The sequence below is a fragment of the Calypte anna genome, chromosome 12 (assembly GCF_003957555.1).
Source record: "Calypte anna isolate BGI_N300 chromosome 12, bCalAnn1_v1.p, whole genome shotgun sequence".
Taxonomy (NCBI): Eukaryota; Metazoa; Chordata; class Aves; order Apodiformes; family Trochilidae; genus Calypte; species Calypte anna.
In genome coordinates this window covers 2116712-2143815 of record NC_044258.1, presented here as the reverse complement: position 1 = coordinate 2143815, position 27104 = coordinate 2116712, and the positions used below count along the sequence as shown (strand labels likewise).

At 46.4% G+C, this 27104-nt stretch overlaps 1 protein-coding gene across 3 annotated transcripts; it reads right to left on the bottom strand.

The window, feature by feature from the left end:
- Nucleotides 1-1554: 1554 nt before the first annotated feature.
- On the bottom strand, nucleotides 1555-26329 carry CARD19 (caspase recruitment domain family member 19). Of its 3 annotated transcripts, none has more exons than XM_030458246.1 (6): nucleotides 26198-26329; nucleotides 15638-15780; nucleotides 13204-13357; nucleotides 9024-9083; nucleotides 7334-7405; nucleotides 1555-5788 (listed from the first exon to the last, which is right to left on the bottom strand). In XM_030458246.1, exons 1-6 carry the CDS (start codon nucleotides 26211-26213, stop codon nucleotides 5676-5678), a joined length of 558 nt encoding a protein of 185 aa, XP_030314106.1. In that variant the 5' UTR covers nucleotides 26214-26329; the 3' UTR covers nucleotides 1555-5675. The 3 variants fall into 3 exon arrangements, with proteins under 3 accessions (XP_030314106.1, XP_030314108.1, XP_030314109.1); XM_030458248.1 differs by lacking the exon at nucleotides 26198-26329 and adding an exon at nucleotides 22270-22350; XM_030458249.1 differs by lacking the exon at nucleotides 9024-9083.
- Between the last annotated feature and the right edge of the window lie 775 nt (nucleotides 26330-27104).

Here is a 27104-nt window from a genome sequence, read left to right as displayed (position 1 = left end):
AGCAAACCACCAGAGTGTGATGAAAAATCTTACTATAGAGGACTTGCTCCAAGTCATGTGGTGAGGACACATCTTGTCAGTTGTTTATTGAGGCTCCAGGTGCTGTGATGCTCTGGTTTTGGTGTCTGCCTTCCCCTGGTAGCAGCTCATGAGGCACAGCCTGAGTTTGAAAGGTTTTTTGCTTTACTAGGCACAGTCTTGTTAAAGATTTATCAACAGTAACATGGTAGAAAGCTTTTCCTTGCAACCACCCTGTGTCCCAAAATAGAAAGGGCAGCTCAGGCTTTGCCTGAAATGCTCTTCTACACCCAAACAGCTGCACTGAATTAAACTGAGCTGTGCTGCTGGCTGCCTGCTGCCTCTCCAGCCTCTGGACTCTTTTGCACTTGGCATTGATCATGGTCCTACAATGTCCATCAATTCAAGCTATCATGAAAAGTGCCCTCTCCCCCCAGCCCTACACTTTTGTAGGTTAACTGAGCTGAGTTTTTCACTGACATCAAAACCTTGCTGATGTCCATGGAGAGCAGTTCTGTGCAGGTGCCTTCTCCCAACATCAGACACAAGGTCTGTGCTGTCCTGGGCACCCCTTGCCTGCTCTTCATGGACACCAGGACCTCCTCAGGGTAATAAAGCTGGGTAATAAAGAGGGTAATAATAACCCTCTGCAGGGTTATTGGGCATTCCAACAGGCAGTGTGCCATGAAAAATCCCCCCACTCCCGGGCAGTGGGGGAGTCACCATCCCTGGAGGGATTTAAGACACAGTGGATATGATTTAGCTTAAGGATATGACTTAGATAAGGACTGGCCAGTGTTAGTTAATGGTTGGACTCAATAATCTTGGGTTTTTCAACCAAGGTGATTCTGTGACCCCCCCCTCCCCCCAAAAGCCCCACACCAGAACAGGGGTAGAGGCTCCCGTTCCATGTTCTCAGGCAGAGGCAGCTCCAGAGGAGGGCAAAGGATCAGGAGGATCCCCTGCTGATCACCAGTTATCCCAGCAAGAGCCCATCCTCAGCTGACACTGACACCCTGGCTCCTGGTTCTGCCTGAGGTGCTGTAGGAAGGTGCCAGGGCAGCACCTTAGCCCACAGATCCCCCATCAAATTTTACCCAAAAGTAACAAATCCCTCTGCACATTTCTTTTACCCCAAATCCTTTTTTCGTGGTCTGACTAACCCCTAAAATCAATCTGGTGTCCAAACCAGTGTAGAGCAAGAAGAAGAAGGTCCCCACACAGGTCTTGTGGTCAATGAGCCACTGGGCTACCCCAATGGGATGAAGTCAAGGCCCAATCAACAGACCCAACCTTTTGCACACACCTATTCTGGTTAACTTCAGATCACTAAACGAGCAGAAAAACTGTAAAAAAATCTGAAAGCAGGTGAAAGCATTAAAAAAAAAAATCTCCCACAAATACCCAAACCAAAAATTTAAGCACTACAGAGCAGGGACAAGAAAGGAGTCAGTCGGTCAGTCCCGAGGAGAGCAACACATCCCAGGGCACTTCTGGAAGGAAGCATCAACTACAACAAACACAGCAGCTGGGGGGTTGGGTTTTTCTCAGCACAGATTTTATTTCAGTTTCATTGCCAGCTTCATCCCATTAAAAAATCCAAATTGCATTAATTTCTACAGAATTCATGAAGATACATGGTAGGAGAAATGGTTACAAACCCCCCACCCCCCAGGACCTGCAAAGCACAGCAAAGTTTGGATGTCCCAGTGTCAGGGCAACCCCTCTGCACACAGAGCTGCAGGGAGAAGCATCCACACCTGCAAACTTTGACCAGATCTGTTTGTGATTTATTACAGTACGAGGAGGGGGAAGAAAACAAATCACAAGTGCAAGAAGCAAGAGGGGTAACTTTGCCTTGGCAGCTTTGAAACCTGGAGCCGGCAGCTCCGGAGCTGCTCAGTTTAGCATCACTTCAGCCCTTCCAGCCACATCTGATTGTACCGAGGTGCTTTAAATAGCAGCCTGGTTTTACACGGGACTGTGCAAATCCACTGTCTGACCTGTCACCAGAGGGAGGACCCTCAGCCTCAGCTCCTGCCAAGGCTGGCTCCTGGGACACCACCTCGGAGGCTCCGCTCCCCCCGGAGTCACCGAGAGGAGAAGCGGAGTCCGTTCAGCTTCGCTTCAGAATAAAAAAGCCCATTCCTTAAAAACACTCACACAGAAGGAATATGATTTTTGGGTAGCTATCAGGAGTCCTCAGACTGCAGAGCATGGAGCTCATTCCCTTCCCCTCCTTTGGGGCTCCTGCAGAGGTTGCACAGCAGCAATGCCCTGCACCAAGTCCCTGAGCTGGACCTGAGCTGGCAGAGGAGCCAAGTGCTCCATGACCTCCATGTGGACCCTCCGGAGAGCACAGCACCTCCCTGCTCACCTCCTGGAGCATCCTGCAGGCAGCAGCTGGGGCTCCTCAGCCCCCGAAGCAGCTAAAGGCACAGTTCTGCTGCCAAAGGGAAAAGCAAACATTCTCCTCCTGCAGCCAGGGCTGCAGAGGGTGTGGGTATGCTGGAAGCAAGGCTGCTTTTTATGAGCTCAGGCGCATCACTGCCTGCAGCACAAGCAGCGTGGCATTCCCCAGGACGGCTTCTCTGCACTTCTAACCACCTACTGAATCTCACACAGCCAGGACAACTTCCCTGCACATAGAGTAAAGCACATGCCTAAAGACCAGCACAGCTTCAGCAGCAAATGCCAAGTTATTCTTGACGGAGAAGCTGGAATTCTGCAGGCAGACAGGTTCATCCAAGACCCTGCTTGAATTGCTCTCAGTGTGCCTACAAGGACCTGGACTTGCTGCACAGATGTGCTTGGGGAGAAGTGTGTTGAACCTCAGTCTTTGCTCCTGAAAGAAAAATCTTCCAAGAAAAACAGTATCTCCCAACCTGTGCACATCAAGTTCATCACTAGCCTCACTTGCACTTCTGAAATTAACAGCTAGCACTAATAAAGGCACAGATTATTTTATGTTCTTTGCTGCCGGGTCCTTTAACAACACTGGGATCAATCAAGACTCATTTTTTCCTCTCTGCTCCCAGCCCTAGCCCTGGGGGAGGGGAGGGATGTAGCTTATTCTAAATCCCACCATCCTCCATGAGGCTTCCCCATCTCCAAGCAGCCTCAGAAAGGGATGAAACACAGACACCCCCCCGAGTAAACCTTCCTATTGCACATGGTTTTCAAGGCTCAAGAAAGCCACTTGGTTTAAGGCACTGGCAGGACCACATCCCAGTGCCCAGGCAGTGTGTTCCCGGGGCACTTTCATGGACCCAAGAGGGTTCCTGGGGCTGCAAGGCTTTCTTGAACCAGAAAGCACAGCAGGAGCTCACCTGTGGATTAAATAAGGCACCAGTAACTTCTTTGGGTCTCAGCATAGCTCACAGCACTTTGCAACTGAAATTACAGCTTGTTATTCAAAGGAAAAACCGGTGGATAATCTAAAGAGAAAGAAGGTGCCCAGCAGCACTGAGGCCTCCGTTGCTGCTTTAAAATTAGGTGTTGCAATTACTTTGAATAATGTTGGTTTGTGTGTGCAAACTGGAATACTGCTCCTCTGACAAGGTTGCAAAGTTGGCTTCAAGGCAAAGATTTCAAACCCCTTCAGATTTCAAAGGTGCTTTTCCCAGCCCCTTAAAAAGGGGCTGCTCCAGGGGCTGAGCAGCAGTGGGGAAGGACATTGTGTTTCCATTTAGAGCAAAGAAAACCCAACCTCTTGTCACCTTAGACACAAGACAGAACAACAGCACGTAATTAAAGCACTTCCCAAGGGGGAGGCAGCAGGACAGGAGCTCCTGGTGCAGCAGAGCCTCGGGGTGAGCTGATCCTGGAAAGGAAAGGTGCTCAGCCCCAGAGACATCGAGGAAATGCAAGAGGGGTGGAGGCAGGGGAGGGGAAATCTGCACAAACTGCTCCCATGGATGTTCCTTTGTTGATGTCCAGACCTGAGCCAGGTCTGACACTGCAGCCATCAGTGCTTATCACACCCCTGCCCTCCCCTGCAGCAGGATCGGGAGCTCAGCTGATGCTGGGCAGGATGAGGACTGACCCAAAGAGCTGGTGCTGGCTCTGGCCCTGGCCCTGCAGCCCGTTTCACTTCATTTGGGTTTGTGAGACAAACTGCACTCACACCAGCCACAGCCACACTGCCTTTTCCTGAGATCTGACCTCAGGAAGGATGTGGCTGCCTCTGCATGGTGCTGGCTCAGGTCCCAGCCACACTCCAGTGCCCCAGGTAAAAGCAGTGCATCCTAAGAGTGAAACCAGAGTCCTCTGAGCCCTCTGTCATCCCTCAAGATACTTCCTGCAAATGCTCTTTGGGTCTTTTATCTGAAATCTGGCCCTCTATTCAGTTCCTTCTCTGGATTACGTGCTTGCTGCTCTATCAGGTGAGTGTTGTCCTGGAGGGAAACGCAGTTATTTTAAATTGTTTACTTTGGAAAAGACTTTTATACCATGAATAAAGTTTAAAGCTGGAAGACAATTCTCAGCCTAGTTTGAGAAAATCTCTCCAACTGACTTAAACTTTTGCATGGGATCCCAGAGTGCATGGCAGCTTTTGATGCAGCTGCAACTTTTGTTCAGGTGACATTTGATTTGATCTGGAAATCTCTTCAGTCAGACACTGAACAAAGGGACACAAAGCATCATTCTCACCAAGCACAGGGGCATGGTCTCCCCAAGCTCTTTCTGCTCTGCCATTTCTCAGTCATCTCAGAACCACCACCCTGGAAGAGGGAATCCTTTTGTAATCAGCAGGGCAGGAGCAAGGTTAGGTTCAAAAAGCCAAGAAACCCCAAACTGCTTCTGCACCTCCCTCAGGGATTTCAGCCCTGCAATGGTTTCTGCAAGTTTTTCAGGTTTCAACTCACATAAGAAAAACATAACATCATCAAAGAACATTCTGAACAACCTCAGGATACATATATTTGTCTATAAAAAAAAGCCCTACGTAGTGGCACTTAAGTCCCTGCAAAATATCTTGGATTACTTCAGTTTCTTATTACACAGACAGCAGAACACTACACAGGAAAAACTAAATAAAACTGAAACATTTTTTTTGGTAGTTTCAAGTGCTTCAGATGAGCCATTCCAGTCTCCCTGGGCTGAGAACCAGTCTGCCCCACACCACAGCCACCCACAGAGCTGTGAACAAGGCATGGACAGAACCAGAACCATGGCAAGGACCAGGCACACAGGGTCACTGAGACAAATCAGACAATCCTGAGATGGAGATCCACTTCTTTGTAAGGCTTTGAGTGCATGTTGGGTTTTTTAAGTGCTTTCTAAAATTATTTCTGACACAAGACAGGTTAGCATTCTTTAAACAGCTGTACTCCTTCATTTCAGTATAAAACATATAGGCAAGCATGGCTTAAGACCCATGATCACTTAGGATATAATTTTAAAGTTTGTATTAAAAATACTTTTTTTACCCAAATGATAAATATTTTAAAATAAGCAGTTACAAAAATAAATGGTCCATTCCCATAAGAAAGGACATATATAGCTGAAATCCTGAATACATCTTGAGGCAACACAATTAGAGATGCCACTAGTTAATAAAATCTTTGGTATGAGAATATAATACATGAATATTCATGCCCCGTTGTCTTCCCTTGGCAGGCACTCTGTACAGCAAGTGAAGAGGCAGCTTCTCCTTAATCTCTTGATATGTCTTCCAAATACAACATACAAATATTTCTAACGTGTCTTCCTATGATAATGGGAGAAAAGCCCAAGATCCTCCTGGCTCTTCCTATGACTTTCGTATCTAAAAGGGAACAAAGATGGGAGGGAAATGAGAAGGTGAACATAAATAAGTTTCATTCTAGCTGGTAAACTCCAGCTCCAAAATAAAAACCAATGACAAAAATGACTCTAGAGGAAAGCCCATTGACTTCAACGTTGTATGCATCAACTGCCAAGGCAAGGTGAGGATGAGGATGTCAGGAATCAGTGCTGCAGGTTAAGACACACCAGGAGGAGCTCATGGAGTTGGGTAAGGACTTAGCCTGACACCTGGGCACAGCCTGGAATATCAGACCCAGGACTGGTGGCCCTGTCACACATGGAGCACGGACACACTGCACAGGGAAAAGCCTCAGAAACTGGAAAAAAAGAGCCTTGTAGCAAAGGACTTGGAGAGATGAGTTGGTAATTTTAGCAAAACTCAAGTCAGAGAGCTGACCTGAGGCACAAGAACCTCCACAGGGAGAAAATATGAAATGTTATCTGGCACACAGAGAGCTCTGCAATCTGGCAAGGAAAGGCTTAACAAAATGATAGTATGGAGCTGAAACCAGTTCAAACTGGGACTAAGACACACACAGTCCTAATGCTGTGGACAATTAACTGGGATCAAGTGAAGTGATGGATTCTTTGGGGTTCTTGTGTCAGCTCCAAATGCTTTTATGAAATGCTTCCATTAAATGCTGGTGATGGAACCTGATGAAGGGAAGTGATGGCAGCTAATGAAACACTCAGGTTAGCCTTGAAGCTCTAGTGGGTTCCTTTCAGCCTTAAATCCTGACTCTAGGGACAGTCAGGCTGAAGGACTGACCTGGGGATGAAGGGTAACACTGCCCAGACTCCCACATCACCTGAAATGTCCACTGTAGCCTTCAGCTCTGGAAAAAAAATAATAGTAAAACTGTCCAACTGTGACTGGTGTGGCCCAGGGATGAGAAGCAGAAGGCACTAAACCCAAATGGAGTTTGGATCCTGCTCCATGATGGGCAATTCCCACAGCATCAGGAGGAGACTCGAGAGAAAGTGACAGCTCTGCATCAGCATCCTCTCTCCCATCAGCACTGGAATCACCACTCCCCTGAAGTTGATCCATCATCAACCCCCTCTCTGCTAAATCCTGCACTGTGGGGTGAGCAGGAGGTAGGACTGTGCTCTGCTGCCTCCTGACTTTCAGGGAGAGCTAAACCCAAAACCAGCAAGAGGCACAAAGGCAGCAAATGGAACCAGTCTCCTCCAGTCTGGGCACTGGTCACACTTCAACCAGCTCCCAGAGGAGGTGGGAGCCAGGTCTGTCCCAGGGCTACCATCACCCATTGCTATAGCAACAGGAGTTCACATGACTCCTGTCTTTAAAAAGAGCCCCTATTTGTGGCATCCTCTGGAGGCAAACTATCCATTATTTATACCCCAGCATGTCTGAAGTGCAATTTGTATCCTAACTCATTAATGAGTGATGACATCTTGACCTGCCCTATTAATTAAGCCATGTTAGAGCAAGAGACATGCAACTCTCCCATCACTAAAGGAATGCTATCAAGAAAAAAAAAACCCCATCCCAGTACAATACCTGAGCTATAACAGTACCAAAATAAGGCAAAGCCTGCAGCAACACTAAAACAAGCCAGGAAAAACACAGGACCTGGAAAAAACAAGAAAGGAAACTTGTTAAGACAAGAGCAGTGGAAGTTTAGCTCAGTTCCTGAATCACCAATTACTATTAATATGCATAATTAGATGGATTCAAATGAAGCTAGCAGCTAACACATTCACAACTGTGAATGTTCTGCAGCTCATGGACTCTGAAGCACAGTTACTACCCTGGAATTAATTTTCACTAAGGTTGCTCTGACACTACTTACTTTTCACCTCTGTTCATCCAAGTATATCCTGCAGAATTGAAGTGAAAACTTCCAGAGAAGTCTTCTCACTCTAAAACTTTGTGCAAAACCCCCTTGAAGCACCACAACAAAATACTAAGCAGGCTGCTGGGACCTCACCACCCAGTTAGCATCTCACTCTGTCCCAGGGCACTGCCTGTGGGTACCAGAACAGCAATGAGGCAGCGATGCCTTAGAAGCAGATTTTTAGGGTTTGGGTTTTTCCCCTCCTGATGTTCCATAAATCCCATTTTCATGACAAGAGCAAAGACTCTTGTTCTTGTTTACAATTCTGCTGGAAGCTGAGATGCAGAGCCACACACACACCTGAGCCAAATCTCCCTCTGGAAACATTTCCTGCCTGGAATTTCTTGCCCTGTAATGCTGCTGTTCAGTATTGGTGTTCAATAAAACCTCTGTCATTCATTCTGACCCACAGACAAACCCTATAAAGATTTTTATCTGCTTCTTTTTTTATCTCCTATTCTATTGGTATTTACTACTTCACTACAATACAGCTACAATTAAATTCCATTTGTCAGTTTAAGGACAGAGGGGCTGCAGAGTGACAACTCAGTGGAGCTGACCAGGACAAGGACATCGGGAAACAGCAAGGACTTGGTTGCTCCTTCATTTTTTACTTTCCAAGCACCTTCTCTGTTTGTCCTGAACATCAAGTTCAACTATTTCTGCCCCTTGCTTCAGCTTTCTCTTGGAGAAACTGAAATGACAGAACAGCTTGTTATAAACTTTGAAAATTCTTCATCTTTCTTTCTTTCAGATTTTCAATTTCTTGTCAAAATATCTTCCAGTGAATAAAATATTTGCCTGTGTGATCTGGGCATTAAACAGCAGAAGGAGGATAAAATTAACATGTTTTCCTAAGAAAAATATATTTAAGTTTTCTCTTGTTCATCTTCCTTCCCTTGTTTTCAAATGATTTGAAATTAAATTGAAAACTTTAAAAAAACTGAAAAAAAAATTAAATCTAAGCTATGTAAAAAAAGTATTAATGACCTTATGCAAAATGACCACAGCTGCAGCTGAATAGACCTTACTATTCAAGCACTGAAGGAATCCCAGCAAATTAAGAGTTTAGCTGTAACAGTGTAAATAAAAACACAACTGTAAATTGTGTAAAATTGTGTAAATTGTGTAAAACTGTAAAAAAAATATTGATTAAATTCTACAGTCTCTCCTGGCACTGGTTTCCTTAACTGCAGCTCAGTGTTATCCTCCATTAATTCCACTTAACTTGAGACATTAAAGACATCATAAAGCAAACAATTTGTTACATGAAATGCAAATTACATGATAAAATAAATTGCATCATAATCTGAAAAGCCATTCCATCCGGTGACACTGTAGGCATTTATTTACCCCTGTCATTTAGCATATATTTCTCCTTGTATGTGTCTATTTCTGTGGAATCTGTGGTCTCTAGAAATAAAAGCAACACATGAAAAGTTAGTTCTCAGCTCAAGCAAGCAAACAAACATCATCAGCATGTGCAAAATTGTGCAAAACAACACATTTCAGAACAACACCCGATTTTTATATGAAATATTAATCCCTCCAAAGGCAAACCATGGCTGTGGTTACATCTGGATCTGTGCTGACCACAGGCATTGCCACAGGCACCTGGGAACTGGAATGCAACTCCAAAAAGCTGCAGCAGCCCCTCTGTTCTGGCTAAGCCCTAACCATGGGCAGGACATGACACTTGCTTCCCAAATGAGGCAAAAAGCAGGAGCTAATCCTTCCACAGTGCCAGGAATTGTCATTGTAATACACACAACCTGTTTGCTGATACACATCTCATCTAATGCCACCCCCTATCATTTACTCATCACCATTCTTCCTGTTCTTCAGTGGGTCTCTGGGCATCAATCTATCTGGCAGATGAAGCACTTGGAACCAGCTGCTTGGCAGGGATTGTTCAGCTGGATTCTGGTCTGCAGCTCCTTCCAAAGCCTGGGGGTATGACCTGCTAACATCTGCCACAAACCTTTTTGTGCCTCTGTCCTTCTCCAAATTTCACTAGACAAGGAGGCTGACCTCAAGGCAAGGTGCTCTGCTGTGGGCAGAAAGTGCTGCAGCTCCTCTGGGGGTGCCTGTGCCACACAGATGTGTGGGGGTAACACTGGGTGCAGAAAGGGTGGGCAGCACCAGGGAACACTGTGTGGGCAACACTGCTCCCACTGCAATGAGGAATGACTGCCCTGGAGTACACCTGGGAGCTGCAAAAGAACGTGTTAGCCAAGGGACTTTGTGGTCAAGTGGGGAAAAAAATAGAAAGAAAGAAGAAGAGGAAAAGAAGGAAGGAAGGAAGGAAGGAAGGAAGGAAGGAAGGAAGGAAGGAAGGAAGGAAGGAAGGAAGGAAGGAAGGAAGGAAGGAGGAAGGAAGGAAGGAAGGAAGGAAGGGAAGGAAGGAAGGAAGGAAGGAAGGAAGGAAGGAAGGAAGGAAGGAAGGAAGGAAAGGAAGGAAGGAAGGGAAGGAAGGAAGGAAGGAAGGAAGAAGGAAGGAAAGGAAAGGAAGGAAGGAAGGAAGGGAAGGAAGGAAGGAGGAAGGAAGGAAGGAAGGAGGAAAGAAAGAAGGAGGAAGGAAGAAAGAAAAAAGAAAAAAAAAAAAAGAAAAAGAAAAAGAAAAAAAGAAAAAAAAAAAGAAAACGAAAAAGAGAAAAAAGAAAAGGAGAAAAAAAAGAAAAAAGAAAAAAAGAAAAGAAAAAAAGAAAAAAAGAAAGAAAGGAAAAGGAAAGAAGAGAAAGGAAAAAGAGAAAAGAAAAAAAGGAAAAAGAAGAAAGAAAAAAGAAAAAAAAAAAAAAAAAGAAAAAAAAAGGAGAAAAGAGACACAAGAGAAGAAAAAAGAAAAAAGTAAAAATTAAAAAAAAAAAAAACAGAAAAACCCACCCAGGGCTCCTGGCTCTGAAGCTGCCGTGTGCCTCACCCACCCCTAGTGGGGCTGAGAGACATTACTGAGCACTGCCCTCCCAATATTAGACTCCAGCCCATGAAATTTTGTTCTAGCACAGATTCTGAAGTTGTTTTAAAAATAAAAAATAAATCTTTGAAAGGATGTGCCCTGCAGAAAACATGTCCAGCCCCATGTAACCCATATTAGCTCACCAGTGTCCTCACCAATCATTTCTCCAGGTGCTCGTTTCAGTTCAACCTGCATTAGAACAAAGTCCCCATGACAGGGATTCCCTCTTTCCTTCTCATTTACAAATCCTAGTGTCAATTCTGTCAATGCTCTGTGCTAAATCTGAGTCATTTAACAACTACTGCTATGAGCAACATTTGAGTAACAGAAGGACTGTACATGTTAGAGGTCTGAAGGATGATGTCTAATATTAAAATTGTCCTAGTTTACTTGAATAATAACAGCTCATCCTGAGAAGAGAACTTGGCATGAAGAATGCAATTACTGCAGTTTTATCTTCAAAAGCTGTGCAGATGCTGACTGACCATTATTATTTTTTTTTTTGTGCAGACATTTGTTTTAATTACAGAACTCATAAGAAACAGCAAACATTCACACAACTATTTCCTTGTCAGGTTGATATAAAGTGCAGAATCTTAGCATGTAGGAGTATTTTAACTCAGTTATTGAAACTGTTCTCATCATTCCAGGGCTCTTAACATAAGAGAGTACAGCCAGATACAGAGAACTGAGTGCCTTATAGTGGTTACAGGAGTCCTTCTCCATAATGCAACAGCAGCAAAACAGTTTTGAGGCAGCACAGCTTGATTTTTTTTTTTTTTTTTTTTCTGTGAAGCACTTCTAGCCCAGGTCCTTGTTAGGAGGAGTTGGAACAGAGGAAGCCCCAGGTCTGCTGATGGAGCTGCCCAGGGACTGCTCCCTGCAGTCCAGGACAAGCACATCCCAACATGGGATGCAGGCAGGGCTTGGCTACTGGGTGCACAGATGTGGCTTGTAAAAGGTGCCACTGACCATTAACAGAGCTTAAACTCCTAAGCCATCAACACACACTTGAAATTTTAGTTCTTAGTGACTACTTAAGACTTCTTAAGTTGCTCTTAATAAAGGCTGCCTCGTGCCTTCTAGGAAAACCTGTTGCTCTTCAGCTAAGTACAAATGGCCCATCCAAGGGCTCTTGATTTAAGAGCCTGTTTCCTCCAAGGGCTTCTTGCCTTCTGCAAGGTGAATACCAGATCAAAAGCACTGCCTGAAAGCTGCTGGGACGGTGAAACAAGTGGGACTTGTGCTCAGCTGAGATTCTGAGGCAGGGGTGCACCCAGATTTTCCCATTTCAGGAGGGTTTGGGTATGGATGTGGAAACCTGGGGTAACTTTGCAACTTCCCCATGCAGGCAGGAAAACAGTGCAGTGTTTGTGCTGGGTAGATATAAACTTCTCCTTTAAAATAAAAGGCAAAATGAAGCTAGACCAAGGATTATTTCCAAAGGTAATTACAGTTTTAATGCCATTTTCACTTCAGAAATGATAGATATGTTTTTTTTTTTTATTTTTTAACACATGGGCTTTTGGTCTAATGGTTTGAATCTCACTGGAGTTTGACCCATATCTAAAACTACTCCTGGCACCTAACTGTGGAGTTTCCTACAGCTAGAAATGAACTGACCAGTGAAGTATTACTGCTGTTAGGTATTTTATACAGATTTCTCAAACTGCATCCCATTGCAGCTTTATTAACTTAAGTGTGGAAGCTTTCCCTCAAACTCATCAAGTCATTTCAGTACGTGGGATGCTTGAACCTATTTCACACCCACTTGGAAAGTGGTTTTTCCCTCCAGTTTGGGGAAAAAAACAAAAGCAAACCCAAACACCAACATACAGTAAGCATAACCGCAGGTTGGCAAGTCAAAAATATTTTTCCTTAAAGAAATGAGCTCCCTTGCAGTACAGTCATAGAATCATAGAATTAGCCGGGTTGGAAGGGACCTCAGAGATCATCTAGTCCAACCCTTAAAGTCAGTTTGAGCCTTGGTCCTTCTGAAGTAGATGGATGTGTATTGGGGGAGCAGCTTTGCAGACATCAGTCAGGCCTGTCAGCTGCACTAAACAAGTCCTGTGTGATTAAAATCCCAGTGCATCAAGGGCCCAGGGATGCTTATTTCATGTTAAACACAACCAGGACATCCATGGATTGAGGGAAAGCCAAACCTGTGGGACTTGAGTTTTGGGCTTAACAAAATCAAGGTTTGCAATGTTCTCCTGTGCTGCAAATCAGAGTAAACACAAGGGAAATAAACAAGCTACCATGGGTTATGAAAAGAGAACTTGTACTTAATATGTGTTATAGTGTCTTACATGTTGCACTTAAACTGGTTTAAAGACCATATAAAGACCTCATATTTCAAACCGAAGAGTTCTGGACTGCCCACACAGTCAACAAATAACTAGAACTATGCAATCAAATCCTCTCATGGCTTTTGGAAAGTTCCAGTCAGAAGGAATTAAGGCATACCCCAAAAATCAGAGGCTTATTTAAATAACCTAAAACTCATCTGAAACAACGTTTTGTAATAAAGAGATGAGGAAATACACAACTCAGTCATCTTGCAAGTCCACTTACTCAAGATTTTCCTGCTTGGCAGGTCATTATAGAGCTGTTCAGCATTGATCTGTAGAGCTCTGTAAAACTCCTGACAGTGTCTGTCTCCTTTCTTCTGAAGGTGCTTTAGCAGCTCTGAGAGCCTGGTGTGAAGTGATGCCTTTGGATTCCGGAACTGTAAGAGAAAAACTGCCCATCAGACAAGAGACTGGATCAGCTGGAGAATGAGTTTACATCACTTTGCAGTTTGCCAGGGAGGAAAGATCTGGAGCTTGGTTTGTATTTGCTAAAAGAACGGGCCAAAAAAATAAGGAAACCCCAAAAAGGACAAACATGCATTGCAGAGTGGTTTTAAAACACTGAGCACTTGATGAGGAGCATATTCTTTTTTTTTCCCTAATGAAGTGACAGCTATTCTGTGTTTCATGTTTTCTCTGCATGCAAACTAACATGGCACTTGCTCTGCAACAACTTCACCCTGATAGCTGTTGATAGAAAATATCAACAAAATTCCTTGTAAAGTTTTGTTTTCAAGTTTTCCCTTACTTGCCTAGTAGTGATCACACAGAAAGGTGCCTTATACTGGTTTTAAACTGAAAGAGGGTAGATTTGGGTTAGATATTAGGAAAAAAATCCTTCACCATGAGGGTGGTAAGATACTGGAATAGTTTGCCTAGGGAGGTTACTGATGCTTCCCATCTCTGGCAGTGTTCAAGGCCAGGTTGGATGGGGCCTTGTGCACCCTGGTCTGGTGGGATCTGTCCCTGCTCATGCAGAAGTGTTGGATGTTTCAACCCCAATCACCCTGTGATTCTACACTGCTTGTAGTAGTAGTCCCATGTAGCGGGAGGAGCCTTTCTTGCTCCTGAGGCTCAACGAGCTGCTGACCTCTCCATGCCTCGCACCAGAGTGAGCTTCTCTCTGTGGGTGTGTGTCCCACCTTTATTGGCCCCCTGGTAATAGGGGGCCTGCCCTAACCAGGCACAGGTGGACTCACACCACACTCTCTGGCAAACTCAAGGCACCTGGTTTAATCTTATTTCTCTACAGTCCCAACAACTGGAGTGTTCATGCATCCAAGATTCCATGTCACTGTTTCCACCCCCATGAAACTCCTCCATACCCAGTGCCATGCATACAAACCTCTCATCACTCAGGCAGCTGCAGCAGAAAGCACTTCTTTTCTGTAGTCCAAAGTTAGCTGGATATTAAGGAGTCCTTACAAAGTGAATGAAAACACATACCCAGCCTTACAGATACCAAACTGATGTCATCTTACGTGGATAACACCCAAAGCCATTCTCAGCAAAGCGTTATCTTTCAGAGAAGTACAGCAGATACTTTGTGGTATCAACTGGATTTTTGGGATCAACTGGAGTCCAACATGCCTTATGCAGCACTCCCTATCCTGACTGAAACTTTCCCAAGGTCTGTGGGATGGAGCTGAGATTCTAAGTATCCTAAACACTCAACAGAGATGACAGAAACTTGCCTGGACCCATGCAAAAGTAGTTCATTTCTGTCTGCTAAGTGCAGAAGACACAAGTCACATCTCACAGATCTTTACATGTTTATCTCGAAACTCTTGCAGGAATGAGATGATCTCAAATTGTGTGTTTCACAGTGGTTATCACAACTGTGTGGCCAGACTGGCTCAGCTGATAATCTACACCACCAGAACTCTACTCATCCCCATGGAGTTCGATTATGAATGAGATTTATTTTTTTTTAATGTTAAAATCCTGATATGCCAGCACCCTGACCCTTGCTCAGACAGTGAGGACAGAAGGCGTAAGTACACCCTGATCTAATTAGGGTCTGGGAAGCTGTTCAGTGACCTTACCTTTCACTCCACTCATCTTTAAAAGATCTTTTTCCCTAAGAGCACTCATCCATCTTCAAAAGCTTCATGGCAGGAGGGTGGCCTTCCTCCACACATCACAGCACCACTGGAAGATGTTATTAACTCCATCCACTCCCCACAGCTCCCACACCTATAGGTGGGACTAATGCCCCCCCTTCCTCTACAGATACTTGGAGCTATTAATCACATTAATCAGCAATTAAAACTGATTAAGCTAATAGGGATGATTTTGTGGGCACAGCTGGCTGCAGCACAGATCACCTGACATGACACTCCAGGCCAAGTCCAGGAGAAGGCAGGGTGGAGGGGCTCTGGATAGTGCACACTTGTGCACGCACAGCGCAGCCCTCGTGCAGGGACTCTGGCACTAAGCTGCTGCTGCTGCTGCTGCAGTGTCCTCTCATAACCACTTGGCACAGGGAAGGTGCCAGCCCTGTGACTTCTCCTCTGATATGAGATCCCAGATGGAACTGGTCAGCAAGTGAGAGGTGAGCAAGATGGGCTCCATGTGGCACCACGAGTCAAGTCAGGAGAAGGGCAGCTGAGCAACACATGCAACCTTCAGAGACACAGTAAAACTCCTCAGATTACCTTTTCTGCTTCTGCATTGGTAAGAATTTGAGGGTAGACTCTGTTAAGCTGAAGAATAATTTTATCAACCACTTGCTCATTCAGTCTGCTATTGCTGGTGAGGAAATAGATGTCGTGCTGCAGGCGGTGACAGTATGACTGGTCTGGAAAGAAAAGACACAAAGAACAAAGGACAGCAGTTATTAGCAAGCCATTTTTTAAATCTCTACATTTCATTTTCCTAATAGTGATTAAACACCTAAAATAAAATTACCACCATCCTGTAATTTTAGAAAGCTGAACTATCTATTAAAGAAACAAAGTAAGAGTCATGTGCTTTCAGAGACCCGTCCACTTAAAATTACACACATCTGAACTCCTGGATGGTCACTTGTGCTGCCTCTTTCCTAGATGAAAAAGTTCTAAATTCTTTAATGTCAAGCACTGATGCATTTTTAATCTAACCCAGCCCTGAAGTTGTTAAATTGAAGATAAATTTTCTACCATTTATGAAGTCCCATGGTGGAGTTCAATGCGCTTTAGAAATTTTGTGATGTAAATATTTAACAGAGAGAGGTTCTGTCTGCTGTAGAATGGTAAAAGGACATAACTCTGGCTTCAAATTCTGTACATGAGTGATGTTGGGATACAGCAGCATCCCAGGACCTTTCCTGCTGAGGCAGGCAGGGCAGGGGCCTGATGGAGCTGCCCCTCTTTGGCCCGAACCTCTCCCAGTGCCCAGGGAGTTTCTGGACACCTTTGGTCCAGGGAGATTGCAGCAGCTGGCTCAGCAGAAACTGCCCAGACTGAAAAAACACTGGAACATCAGGAACATGCCAAAGAGCTAGGAAGTTTCTCCAGGGAAGGACTTCTGCCAACCCTGGAAATACACTCACATATACAAATAAAACACATCTTTTTGTGTTAACCCAAGCCTCTGCAAATACACAAATACAACTTGCTATTGGGTTAGGCACCATTTTCATTTGACAGCAGTGGATTTTGCAGGAGCACAGCTTTCCCTACAGCTGTTTGTCTCTAGAAAAAGATACAGCCCCAGACTGGTTCCATGGGTCACTGTGCCCTTACCAGATTTAGGAAGAGAATGTCTATGACAGGATCAGAAATAAGTGGTAAGATGTCAGCACAGCACTTCACGACCAAGCAGCACAGAAAACAAAACCAAAACTCCCCCTCTGCCACCACACCCCCAGCACATTCCCCATTTCAATGCATAGGGTTTAAGGTATTCTGGCTACCTGAATACACATAACTATCAGTCCTTTGTGCCCCGCTAATTAGAGAAGATCAACAAAAGGAAAAGATTGGCAGGATGCACTTCACCTAGATACAGCCCTTGCTTTTTCTACATTGTGAATGTTTTGGGGGGGTTTTGGTTGGTTGGTTTTTTTGTATCCCACTGCCCTTTTTCTGCAGCTGTGCAGCACTAACTGCATTTACAGTAAAGAAACTGGGAAAACCTCTCAGTGTGGCCATCACACACCAGTAACTCCTCCAGTGTCACTTCTGTCCAAATAAAACCAGGCAACTACTGATGCTGCAGAGATCTGTGACTCCACAGGCACCAGAGGATTTCAGCTCCATTCTCACTTTTTATACCAACACCATGGTTTTTCCACATGTTTTTAATGCCTTGCTTCTCCATGGCTTGCTGCCAAGGCAGCTTTGGAGTGTACTGTCAGAAACACACTGCCTGACATACTTGCTGTGCAACTCTCTTTTGATGCAAGAAGTTCCACGTTATCTGATTCAGGGTTGAGATCAAACTTCTCCTCTTCAAATCAGCTCATTGGCATGCACAAAAGGCTGAGGCAAGGACCAGGAGACTGTGAAGTTGAGTCTGTTCATGCAAATACTTTTTGGAGACTGAAGTACCAAACTCCCTGCAGCTTCCTCCTCCTTCTGCCTCAGCTACATGATTTGTAGTGATTTTCCGTGTCACCAACAACTCTGTACCTTCTGGAAACTTACAAAAAACAGGCATTAAACCAGGGTCTGACAGCTAGCAGAGCAATTAAATTTCAAATAACACCATGATTTTCAAACAACAAACCACAGCAAGTGCTAAAAGCATGACAAGGATCCTGCAGAACCAGTGTACAAACTAAAATAAAAGAAGGATCAAATTGTCATCTCCTTCCCTTCTTCTTCTCTCTCTGCCTTGTCATTACTGATCCCCACACAGAATTCTGTCAGCTGCAATCACACCCATGAAGTTCAGTGGCAACTGCAGATTGCATTTCCATCTTCTGAGCAGTCAGGAGCACCCCATGCTCTTCTTTTCAATAATCACCTGTCCTACCCAGGACTTTTTGCTGCCACCTGAAACCTGGGCACTGGTGCATGGTATCAGGGGCCATGAGCCTCACTGAGACTTCAGCAAGATCTTCTTCACATCTAAGCCAAAAGGCAAGAGACAGAGAAAGACACAGTGTTCTGGGCCTCTCTGGCTCCACTGTGCCTGCCAAGGACAGGTCTTACCCCTGGCTCAAGACATCTGCAAGATGCTTCTTCCATCCAAGGGGATGCTCCATTTTTCAAGCAGCAATCATGAAGCCACTTGTTTCCTTCCCATTCCCACAGAGATGTTTCATCTGTCTGCACCTTCACCTCTTTCAATTTACTTCAGTTCAGTCCCTAGGACGGGGTGCAAGTTTTAACATTTCCTGAAGAGAAGTCAGCAAGCTCAACACTTGCTCAATAAAAGCAGAGCAAAAATATTTCACCCTTCCAGCATCTCACTTCTCACTCCTAAACTCTTTTGTCTCTCCTCCAGCTCTGAGAAATCTCTGCCCAAACCACACAAGGAATTTCCTGCAGGCTTCCAGTAGAGCAGAGAAGTGAAACTTCCCACCCATACCACCCACCAGTGCAGAATTGTGCCCCAGATACTAAATTTGAAGAAAACCAACAAAAAAAGGTCTCAGCAATCCTGGCAGCTGGAAACAGCCCCCTGCTTTAGCACGATAAGGGTATCTGGAAAGCACATGTGTGCATGTGAAGACACCCACCTCTGGCAGCTCTGCTACGGCATGGACTTGCTCCCATTTACCACTGGTGAAGGCCCAGTTATAGGCCACAAAAATGTCTGTGCTGAGAGGTTTAATCATCAGTGCTCAGAGCAGCAGCTTTTCAATACTGAACACTAATTTAAAGTAACAGAAACCTCAAACCAGGCAGCTTCCCAACTGCAGCAAAGCTACTGATGTGCTGTCAGGTCTCAAGAATTTAGGGAGTGGTTGTTTGGGATGTTTTGCATATCCACCTTTTATCTCACTGTCTCAGAGATACTGCAAGGAAAATTAAAGATCTTTATGCTAAGAAAACCTTGTTTTTAAGCAGGAGCTTTCCCAGCACAAAAAGGGCAGTCATGCTCTTAGCCAATACTTGTCCAAAGAGTTCAGAGCATCAAAATTGGGAAAGCAGGTCAATGAACCACAGCCTGCAGGTCAGGCATCACATCACGAGGCATTTCCACACCCTCAGACTTGTGATTGCATCTAAATCCCTACTTCAGATCTGATTTTACTGCACTTACACCTTCTCCTCTACCAGAACATCAATCTAACTGGGCTTAATCCTGTCATCAGGTTTTGGACCAGCCACAGGTTTGCTCAAGCTGTAGTGGGGGTGTCTGCAGGCTTCGGCTGGAGGCTTGGACTGAGCTCAGCCCCAGTGAGGAGAGGCAGCAGTGCACCTGGGACTGGATACCACATCCCTGATCCTGACCTAAAGGCTGCTTTAAAAAAAGGTTGGTATTTTCCTTACCCAGCAGCTTGTCAAGGAGACAGACAGAAACTCAGGAACTGTCTCTGGCAGTTGAGAGGAAAACATGAGTCATAATTTCACATTACCAATTTATAATTACTGTAAGCCCATGACACACCATGGGCATCATAACCACTCTTTTATCTTACTCAGGATACAGAAAGCCTCTGGCATACAGGAGATTCACATCATGCTAATATACACAGCAGCCTGCACCTGACCACACACATGGAAGGAAGTACACATATAATTAAGAGATATCAAACAAAAGCAGGAGATTAGTGGCTATTTGTAGCCAGCAGCTCTGCAGAGAACAGGATACATAAAATCACAAAAGCCACAGAAAGTGTTAATAAATAATAATTAAACGCACAATCAGCAAATGACAGCAACAAAGTAACAGACTCATCATTTTTCACTGAAGGTAAAAATCACCCCCACTGCAACCCTTCATAAAATGACACATCTCTATTCTTCCTTTCAAATGGACACCAAATATAGCTTTCTGGCAATAACTGAACAATGACCCAGCCATTATCCAAAGCACTGGCATTTTAAGGCTGCTGAAATGTGCTCTCCTCCTGCAAGTAAGAAGGCTCATAATAAAACCTGATGGTATGGTATGGGATGCCATCCTGACTGCCAGACTGTCTTCCCCAGCACCTCCAGGAGAAACGTCAAGGGCAAGAGAGCCACCTCCCCAAAATTCCTTCTATGAAGAGGATGCTGAGGGGAGATCTTATTGCTCTCTACAGCTACCTGAAAGGAGGTTGCAGTGAGGCAGGCACTGGCCTCCTCTCTAGTGTCTACTTAGGACAAGAGGAAACAGCTTCAAGTTGCACCAGGGGAGGTTCAGACTGGATATTAGGACAAATTTTTTGACTGAAAGAGTGGTGAAGCATTGGAACAGGTTGCCCACCAGGGAGGTGGTGGAGCCACCATCCCTGGGGGTTTTCAAAAAACAGGCAGACATGGAGCTTCTGGAGAGGATTTAGTGGTTATGGTGGTGCAGGGCTGATGGTTGGACTTGATGATCATCTTGAAGGTCCTTTCCAACCTTGATGATTCTGTGACTGCAATTTATGAACAGAGTGTGCTCTCATTACAGAGACAACTCCTAAGGCAGGCAGCAGCCAAGATGTCAGACAAGTGCTGTGGCATCTGCAGTGCCTTGTGGTGAGGTGCCTGGTCCCTGGAAGCTGTCACCACCTGGAAGCACAGTGCACTGGTCACACCAAACAGAACTTTCAGGTTACAGTGGCTGTCAAAAACTCCAGTGTAGTTTTGATCTTGCTTCATCATCCCAACCATAAAAGTTCTTGTGATGTTTCTGTAGAAGGAATATCAAATGGAATTTTGCCTTCTGCAGCCCCCCTGCACACGCTCCTTTGCCATCTGCTTTCACTGCCCTTGTGGATAAAAACCCGTGGCCCTAAGGACATGGCACCTTAGATGTGGGTCTGCATTGCCACCTCATGTTTAGCACAGTAAATTAATAATTAATTGCATTTCCTAGGCTGTGATCAGCCCCTTCTCTCTATGCTGCAACACATAACCACACTGTCACCCACACCCCATGAGCCTAAATACTCCCTATTGCCCTTCCCAACTAACACCTCCACCAGTATTTATGTAAGTACTACTGATACCATCTCTGACACCGCTGCAGCTTTATAATGCTTTCATTTTTTGTTTGTTTTCCCCCTAAAAGATGCCTTCAATTTACCAAGCAAGCAGGCAGGACCATCACAAGCAAATAAATTTAACTGCAACTGACACAAACCCCAGCACATCTCTCTGACAGCCTCCCTAACACCAGACAGGATTTGTACACATCCGTTCCAGAAACCTCAGTGCTATCTGCCCTGCAGTGCTAACCAGCACTGAAAGTTGCTCAAACAAACAAAAAGAACCCCACACTGAAAGTTATGAGTGCCCCATCCCTAGAAGCATTCATGGCCAGGATGGATGGGGCAACCTGGTCCAGTGGGAGGTGTCCCTGCCCATGGCAGGGGGGATGGAACTGGATCAGCTTTAAATTCCAACTCAAACCATTCTACAGATCTAGGAGCACTGAGTCCAACCCCAGCACTGACAAAGCCACCATGTCCCTCAGCACCACACCTTTTAAATCTCTACAGAGACAGTGACACCACCACTGCCCTGGGCAGCCTGTGTCAGTGTCTGGCAATACTTTTTGTTGGGTATTTTTTTTCTAATTTCCAACCTAAACCTCCTTTGACACACCTGAGGCTGTTTCCTGTCATCCTACGGCTCGGTACATGGGAGAAGAAGCCAACACCACCCTGGCTACAGCCACCTCTCAAAGAGCTGTAGAATTCAGTAACTCATCTGAATTTTTTTTTTTTTTTAAGAAGAGAAAAAACAATGAGCAAAGTATTAAACCCCTCGCTTCTGATGCCTAAGCCGCCCCGCTTTTGATACCTGAGTGTGACATGAGCTCACACACACTCCCGGTCCTCCAAGCCGAAACCGGGGAGCAGTCACCGGGCAGGGCAGAGCCGCAGAGAGCAGAGACGGGGCCGGGCACCAGCACCCGGTCTGTGCCCAGGGCCTCCCGACCCCTGCCCGGCCCTGCCCGCGCCTCCGCTGTCCTGAGCCAGCCCGGATGGGGCCGCAAAACCCCGCGCAAAGCCGGGCCCGGCGCTGCCCACCCCCGGAGCCCAGGCCTGAGGCGGTGCGTCTGCGATCCTCCCGCTGCCCCTGCGGGGAGGCCGAACCGCCCGGCCCGCCGCGCCTCGGGCACCCGCGCACGGGAGGCACCGCCCCGGCGGCTCCGGTCACCGACCCCCGGAACGAAGGGGCCGCCTCCCGCCGGAGCTGCCTCCCCGCCCCGCACTCACCGGCCATGACGGCCCCGGCCCTGCCCGGTTCGCTGCCGGGCTGGCGGCCTTCCTGCTGGGGACAGCGGCGGGGCCGGGCCGAGCCGGGGCCGGGCGGGGAGGGGCGGCCGGGCGGGCACCGCCTCCCGGGTCGGGGCAAGAGCTGGCGGAGGAGCGGGGTGCCCGGAGGAGGAGCGGGCTACCCGGGGGAAAAGCGGGATCCCGGGGGAAAAGCGGGATCCCGGTGGAGGAGCGGGGTGTCCGGGGGACGAGCGAGATCCCGGGGGAAAAGCGGGATCCCAGGGGAGGAGCGGGATCCCAGGGGAGGAGCGGGCTACCCGGGGGAAAAGCGGGATGCCGGGGGAGCAGCGGGGTGCTCGGGTGAGGAGCGGGGTGTCCGGGGGACGAGCGGAGTGCCCGGGGAGGAGCGGGATGTCGGGGGAGGAGCGGGGTGCTCGGGGAGGAACCGGCCCCGCCCGGGACACACTCCGCTGGCCCCGTGGCCACCACACCCTGCCCGGGAGGTGTTTGTGCAGCCGTGGCGGTGGCTGCGTGGTGCCGAGGTGAGAGCTGCGCTTGCAGAGCTGACAGGTCTGAAACTATTCCTGGTGTAATTAGTAATGCCGCAGTTTACTCGCCCACAAGTAATTTAACTGTTCGCAAAGCCGTGTCTCCATTTCCATACCATCCGCATGCAGTGTATGACTGCGTTACATAGCGGGCAGAGCTGGGGCTGTTCAGCTGGAGAAGGGACAGACCTCAGGTCACCTTTCCTGCCCATGCAGGGCAGGTGGAACTAAAAGATCTTTCCGGTCCTTTCTGCCCCGAACCATCCCGGGATTCCACGATTCTGGGCTATTTGTTTTTCCTGTGCCGCAGCTGCACGTTGGTTTAAATGCAGCTCCAATGTGTAAGGGAAATAAATGGGACGGGTCGAGTCCAAGGAGCAAGATCAAGTTTCCTCAGAGAAAAGCTTGCAGCGAGGCATCTAACTGGGATATACTAACTTATTAACTTGTACGAAGAATTCTGTACATTTCAAAACCGCCTATCTGCACCAGATTTCATCAGCATTTTATTTCCCAGAGAGGTGTGGAGGACAGGGTGCCTTTCTAGGGATAAATGCTGCAGAGGAGTGAGGCTGAACATCAGCTTTGCAAGTTTTTATAAAGAAAGGGATCCATTATTTATTACTGCAATTATATTTTTTTTTCTTGAAAATCTGGTATTTTTATAATGTACTGGGAAAGGCAGAATTCCACTATGGCAAAGACACAGGGAGATCTGTAATTACGTTGAATTTGTAACTGTGTTGAAACTATGAATGAAATCTTTATCTGGAAGAGGGACAAAAATCTTCCAGAGGGACTAAAAGCTGCAGTCTGTATCTGGACTGGTAGAGAAATGCTTCAGCCACACAACTCACACGGATCAAGTTCCCAAGCACAAGACACCCAGGAGACAACCACTGTGTGATTGCTCCACAAGCTCCTGGAAGGTTTTCCCTGCTTTGCCTCTGTGCCATCTCACCCCATCCCTGTGGAAAAGAGACAGCAATACTCTGGAAAAGAGGGAGATAATCCCACGTCTGTGTGTCCCAGCTGACGGGCTGTGACTTGGGAAGGCTACAGCAATGGTAGGGCAGAAAGGATTTGGGATACGTGCTGTAAACCTTTCTATGAGAGACAGCCCCAGGTAGTCTGGGAGTTAAATAAATAAATAAATATTTTTAAAAAAAAAGATAATTTGCTGGCAGCTTGCGAGTGCTGCCACTCGGTGGTCTCTGGGGGGAAGTGTCCCAGCCCTGGAGCGGGTGTCCCCAGCCCGTCCTTGAGCTGTTCTGCAGGGTGATTCTGTCTCTAACCCTGTGGCCTTTGCTCAGGGCCTGGCACTCCAGGGAGCTGGCACTGCCAGCTGTGCCTAGCTGGCACAGCTTCCCGAAGCCAGCGTCCCACCCCAGAGCCCCATGGCATCCCCCTCCAACCCCTCTGTCCCTACTCCTGGCAGCTCCACCGAGCCCTCAGCCATGGAATGGGTTGGGTTGGAAGGGACCTGAAAGCTCATCCAGTTCCAACCCCCTGCATGGGCAGGGACCCCTCCTACCAGCCCAGGGTGCTACAAGCCTCCTTTAACCTGGCCTGGATCACTTCCAGCCACAGCTTCCCGGGGCCAGTGTCTCACCACCCCTCACAGTACAGAATTCCCTCTCAGTAGCCAATCTAAATCCTCCTTCTTCAAGTTTTAAACCATTGCCCTTTGTCCTTTCCCTACACACCTGGGCAAAAAGTCCTAAAATCATGTGCCCCGCCATCAAATGAGGTGCTTACACCCCTCCTTACTCTTGAAATGCTGATCTATAACTCTGTAATACACAAGAAAGAAGTTTTTTGTCTCTAGAAAGTGTAGGAAGGTGAGGAAAAAAACTCGAGTAAGTATTTGTACTGCTGTCAAATACTGTGACATTTATGGTGCATGTCCTTGGGGAGATATAAACATCCTGAGTTCATTCCATTTACCCTCAGGAATGGAGATCATCTGAACAGAATGAAAAGAGATTTAAAAATTATTATTATTGCACGTGGAGACCTTGATCATGCCTGTATCAGAGTGATTTTTGGTAATGTATTGTAGTAACAGAAACAGGCATCATGTGGAAAGGAAACTGTCATTTAGGACTCAATTCTATTTTTTTGAGACTATTTCATATGCATATTAAAATATTAAAGCAAGAGGTGCCCAGCGCTGAGAGGCAGTGGCAGTACAGCATGCTGAGGATTTTTTTCTATGAATATTCCATTGTGAATTCCCTGCTTTCTGTGCTCTGCTATGAAGTTTCCCTGGAATCACTAGAACCCAAACAGCCAAACTAAAAACCAGGTTATAGCTGGAAATCCCTCATATAAACCATCATTTCTTTAGCAGGCAGTGTTTCTGAGCACTGGGACTGAGATGGAAGTGAAAACGAGCTGCGGGGTACAGTGCCACGTGGCCCACAGATATTTTTATGCTATAAACTCAGCTAATGAGGCAAGAATCAAGGGTTAAATATATCTCCTCCTCATGCCCATGGCACGCCGAGACTTCTGCAGTGCTGCTGCTGGGATTGCCTTGGGCAGACAAATCCTGGGGACCTCAGAGCAGGTCCCCAAGGTGGGGGGGGGGTGGGGGGCACACACTTGGATCCCTGACATCCAAAGGGCACAGCCCGGGGGGGCCCAGGGACAGAGCTGCCAGACCCCCCGTTCTCGGGGGGGGGTGTGGTGTGGGGTGTCCCCCAGCACCCCAGGCCCCCGGTCTCTCCCGCGGGCTGAGTGTGTGGCAGCAGAGCCCCGCTCCTCCCCGTAACTCTGGGATTCATTTCAGACTTCTGTCGCCTGATTCGGTGACTAAGCCAAGTGGCATGCCCAACAATGTTTTATTTCCCGGCGTCCAAAGGACGGCAGCTGTGTTTCCTGGTTCTGATCTCAGGAGCCATTGCTGTTTTCCCCCCTGCTAACCCGACCCATTTGTTTATTTGGGTGAATTATCTGCCTTACAAAATATTACCCTTGTCCCGGCAGCATCAGCATGTAATGCTTGCTCATTTTATCTGCTAATTGTTAAATCACGATATGGTTTCAGGTCTTCCCACAGCTGAAGAGGAGTGGATCTCTTTAGGAACAAATTAAATCTGCAGCGCGCAGGCAGCTCCTTTTCACAAAGTCTTTGTGCTTAAGAAAACACGATGAAATATTTCTTAAAAGCTCAGACTACACACTCAGCTCCCTTAACAAGTTGTAGCTAATCATTTATCACAACAGACTCTAAGAAGGAAAAAGCAAAGGGGAAAGCAGCGAGCGGGGGCTCCTCCCGGCAGAGCCGCGGCCGCTGCTGCCTCCGCGCTCCTGCGGATTCAAACCTTTCAAAACGCTCGTTTCGCCCCAGTTCCTCCTGGCAAATATTCACTTACATGTCCTGTAGAGCATCCTCCATAGGAGTGTGGCCGTGCCGTGCCCGGGGCCGTGGGGCAGTGGGTGCTGTGCTCTGCGGGCAGCGAGCAGAGGTCAGGCTGCTGGAGGAGCTGGCCGGGAGCCCATCCCCCGGGCACGGCCTCAGGGCACGGCCTCTGGAAAGCAAGATCTTTGTTTACTCCTAGAGATGGGGATTTATTTTTTTATTATTATTATTATTATTATTTAGATTTTTTTTCTTTTCTGTGTGCTAATAATTTCTAGGATTGTTTTACTTAGAGAACGGGTGATTTTCCAGTCTTACTTATAAAGCCATACTATTGGTTTTGCTATAATATTTTATTTCTTTGTTGGTTAGGAGATGAAGAAAAGCAACTCTCTGACTCCAAATACAAAGGTATTTGGAGTATTTGCAAGGTATTTGCAAGGTATTTGCAAGGTATTTGCAAGGTATTGGTATTTGCAAGGTCTCAAGTCTTTATTCCCTGCCAGCTTCAGCCAAACTATTCACTAGATGTTCATTAGATGTGAACAGAACTGACTTGGGTGAAATTATAGCTAGGGGCAGCCACAGGTCTGGAAATCCCCGATTTTAACTTCTTGTGTTTATTTCAAGTGAATTACCTTTTACCAAAAAATGTCTTCCCAATATCTAGTCTGAATTCACTCCTTTTTTCAGTTCAAAAGCATTAATTACACACACACAGATTCTGCTGTATGACACTCCATCCTTGGGCATTTTGATGGTGTTGGCAAAACAAGAGAGGACGGAAAAATTGAGTACCTCATGTTCCTGAGACAATAGAGAAGTCAGCATATAGAATAAGCCCTTGTATACTTATCATAAATAATCCTGATAAATAATGCAGAAGTTACTGTGTTGGCTGGGATAATAAACAGGCAGCC

What these genes read in the sequence shown, in the direction of transcription:
- CARD19 (XM_030458246.1), bottom strand. An exon ending in ATATATGCTAAATGACAGGG is followed by an intron (nt 7,406 to 9,023) that starts GTAAATAAATGC and finishes TGTTTTTTCCAG; the next exon opens with GTCCTGTGTTTTTCCTGGCT. An exon ending in TTGGTACTGTTATAGCTCAG is followed by an intron (nt 5,789 to 7,333) that starts GTATTGTACTGG and finishes GTTCCCTTTTAG; the next exon opens with ATACGAAAGTCATAGGAAGA.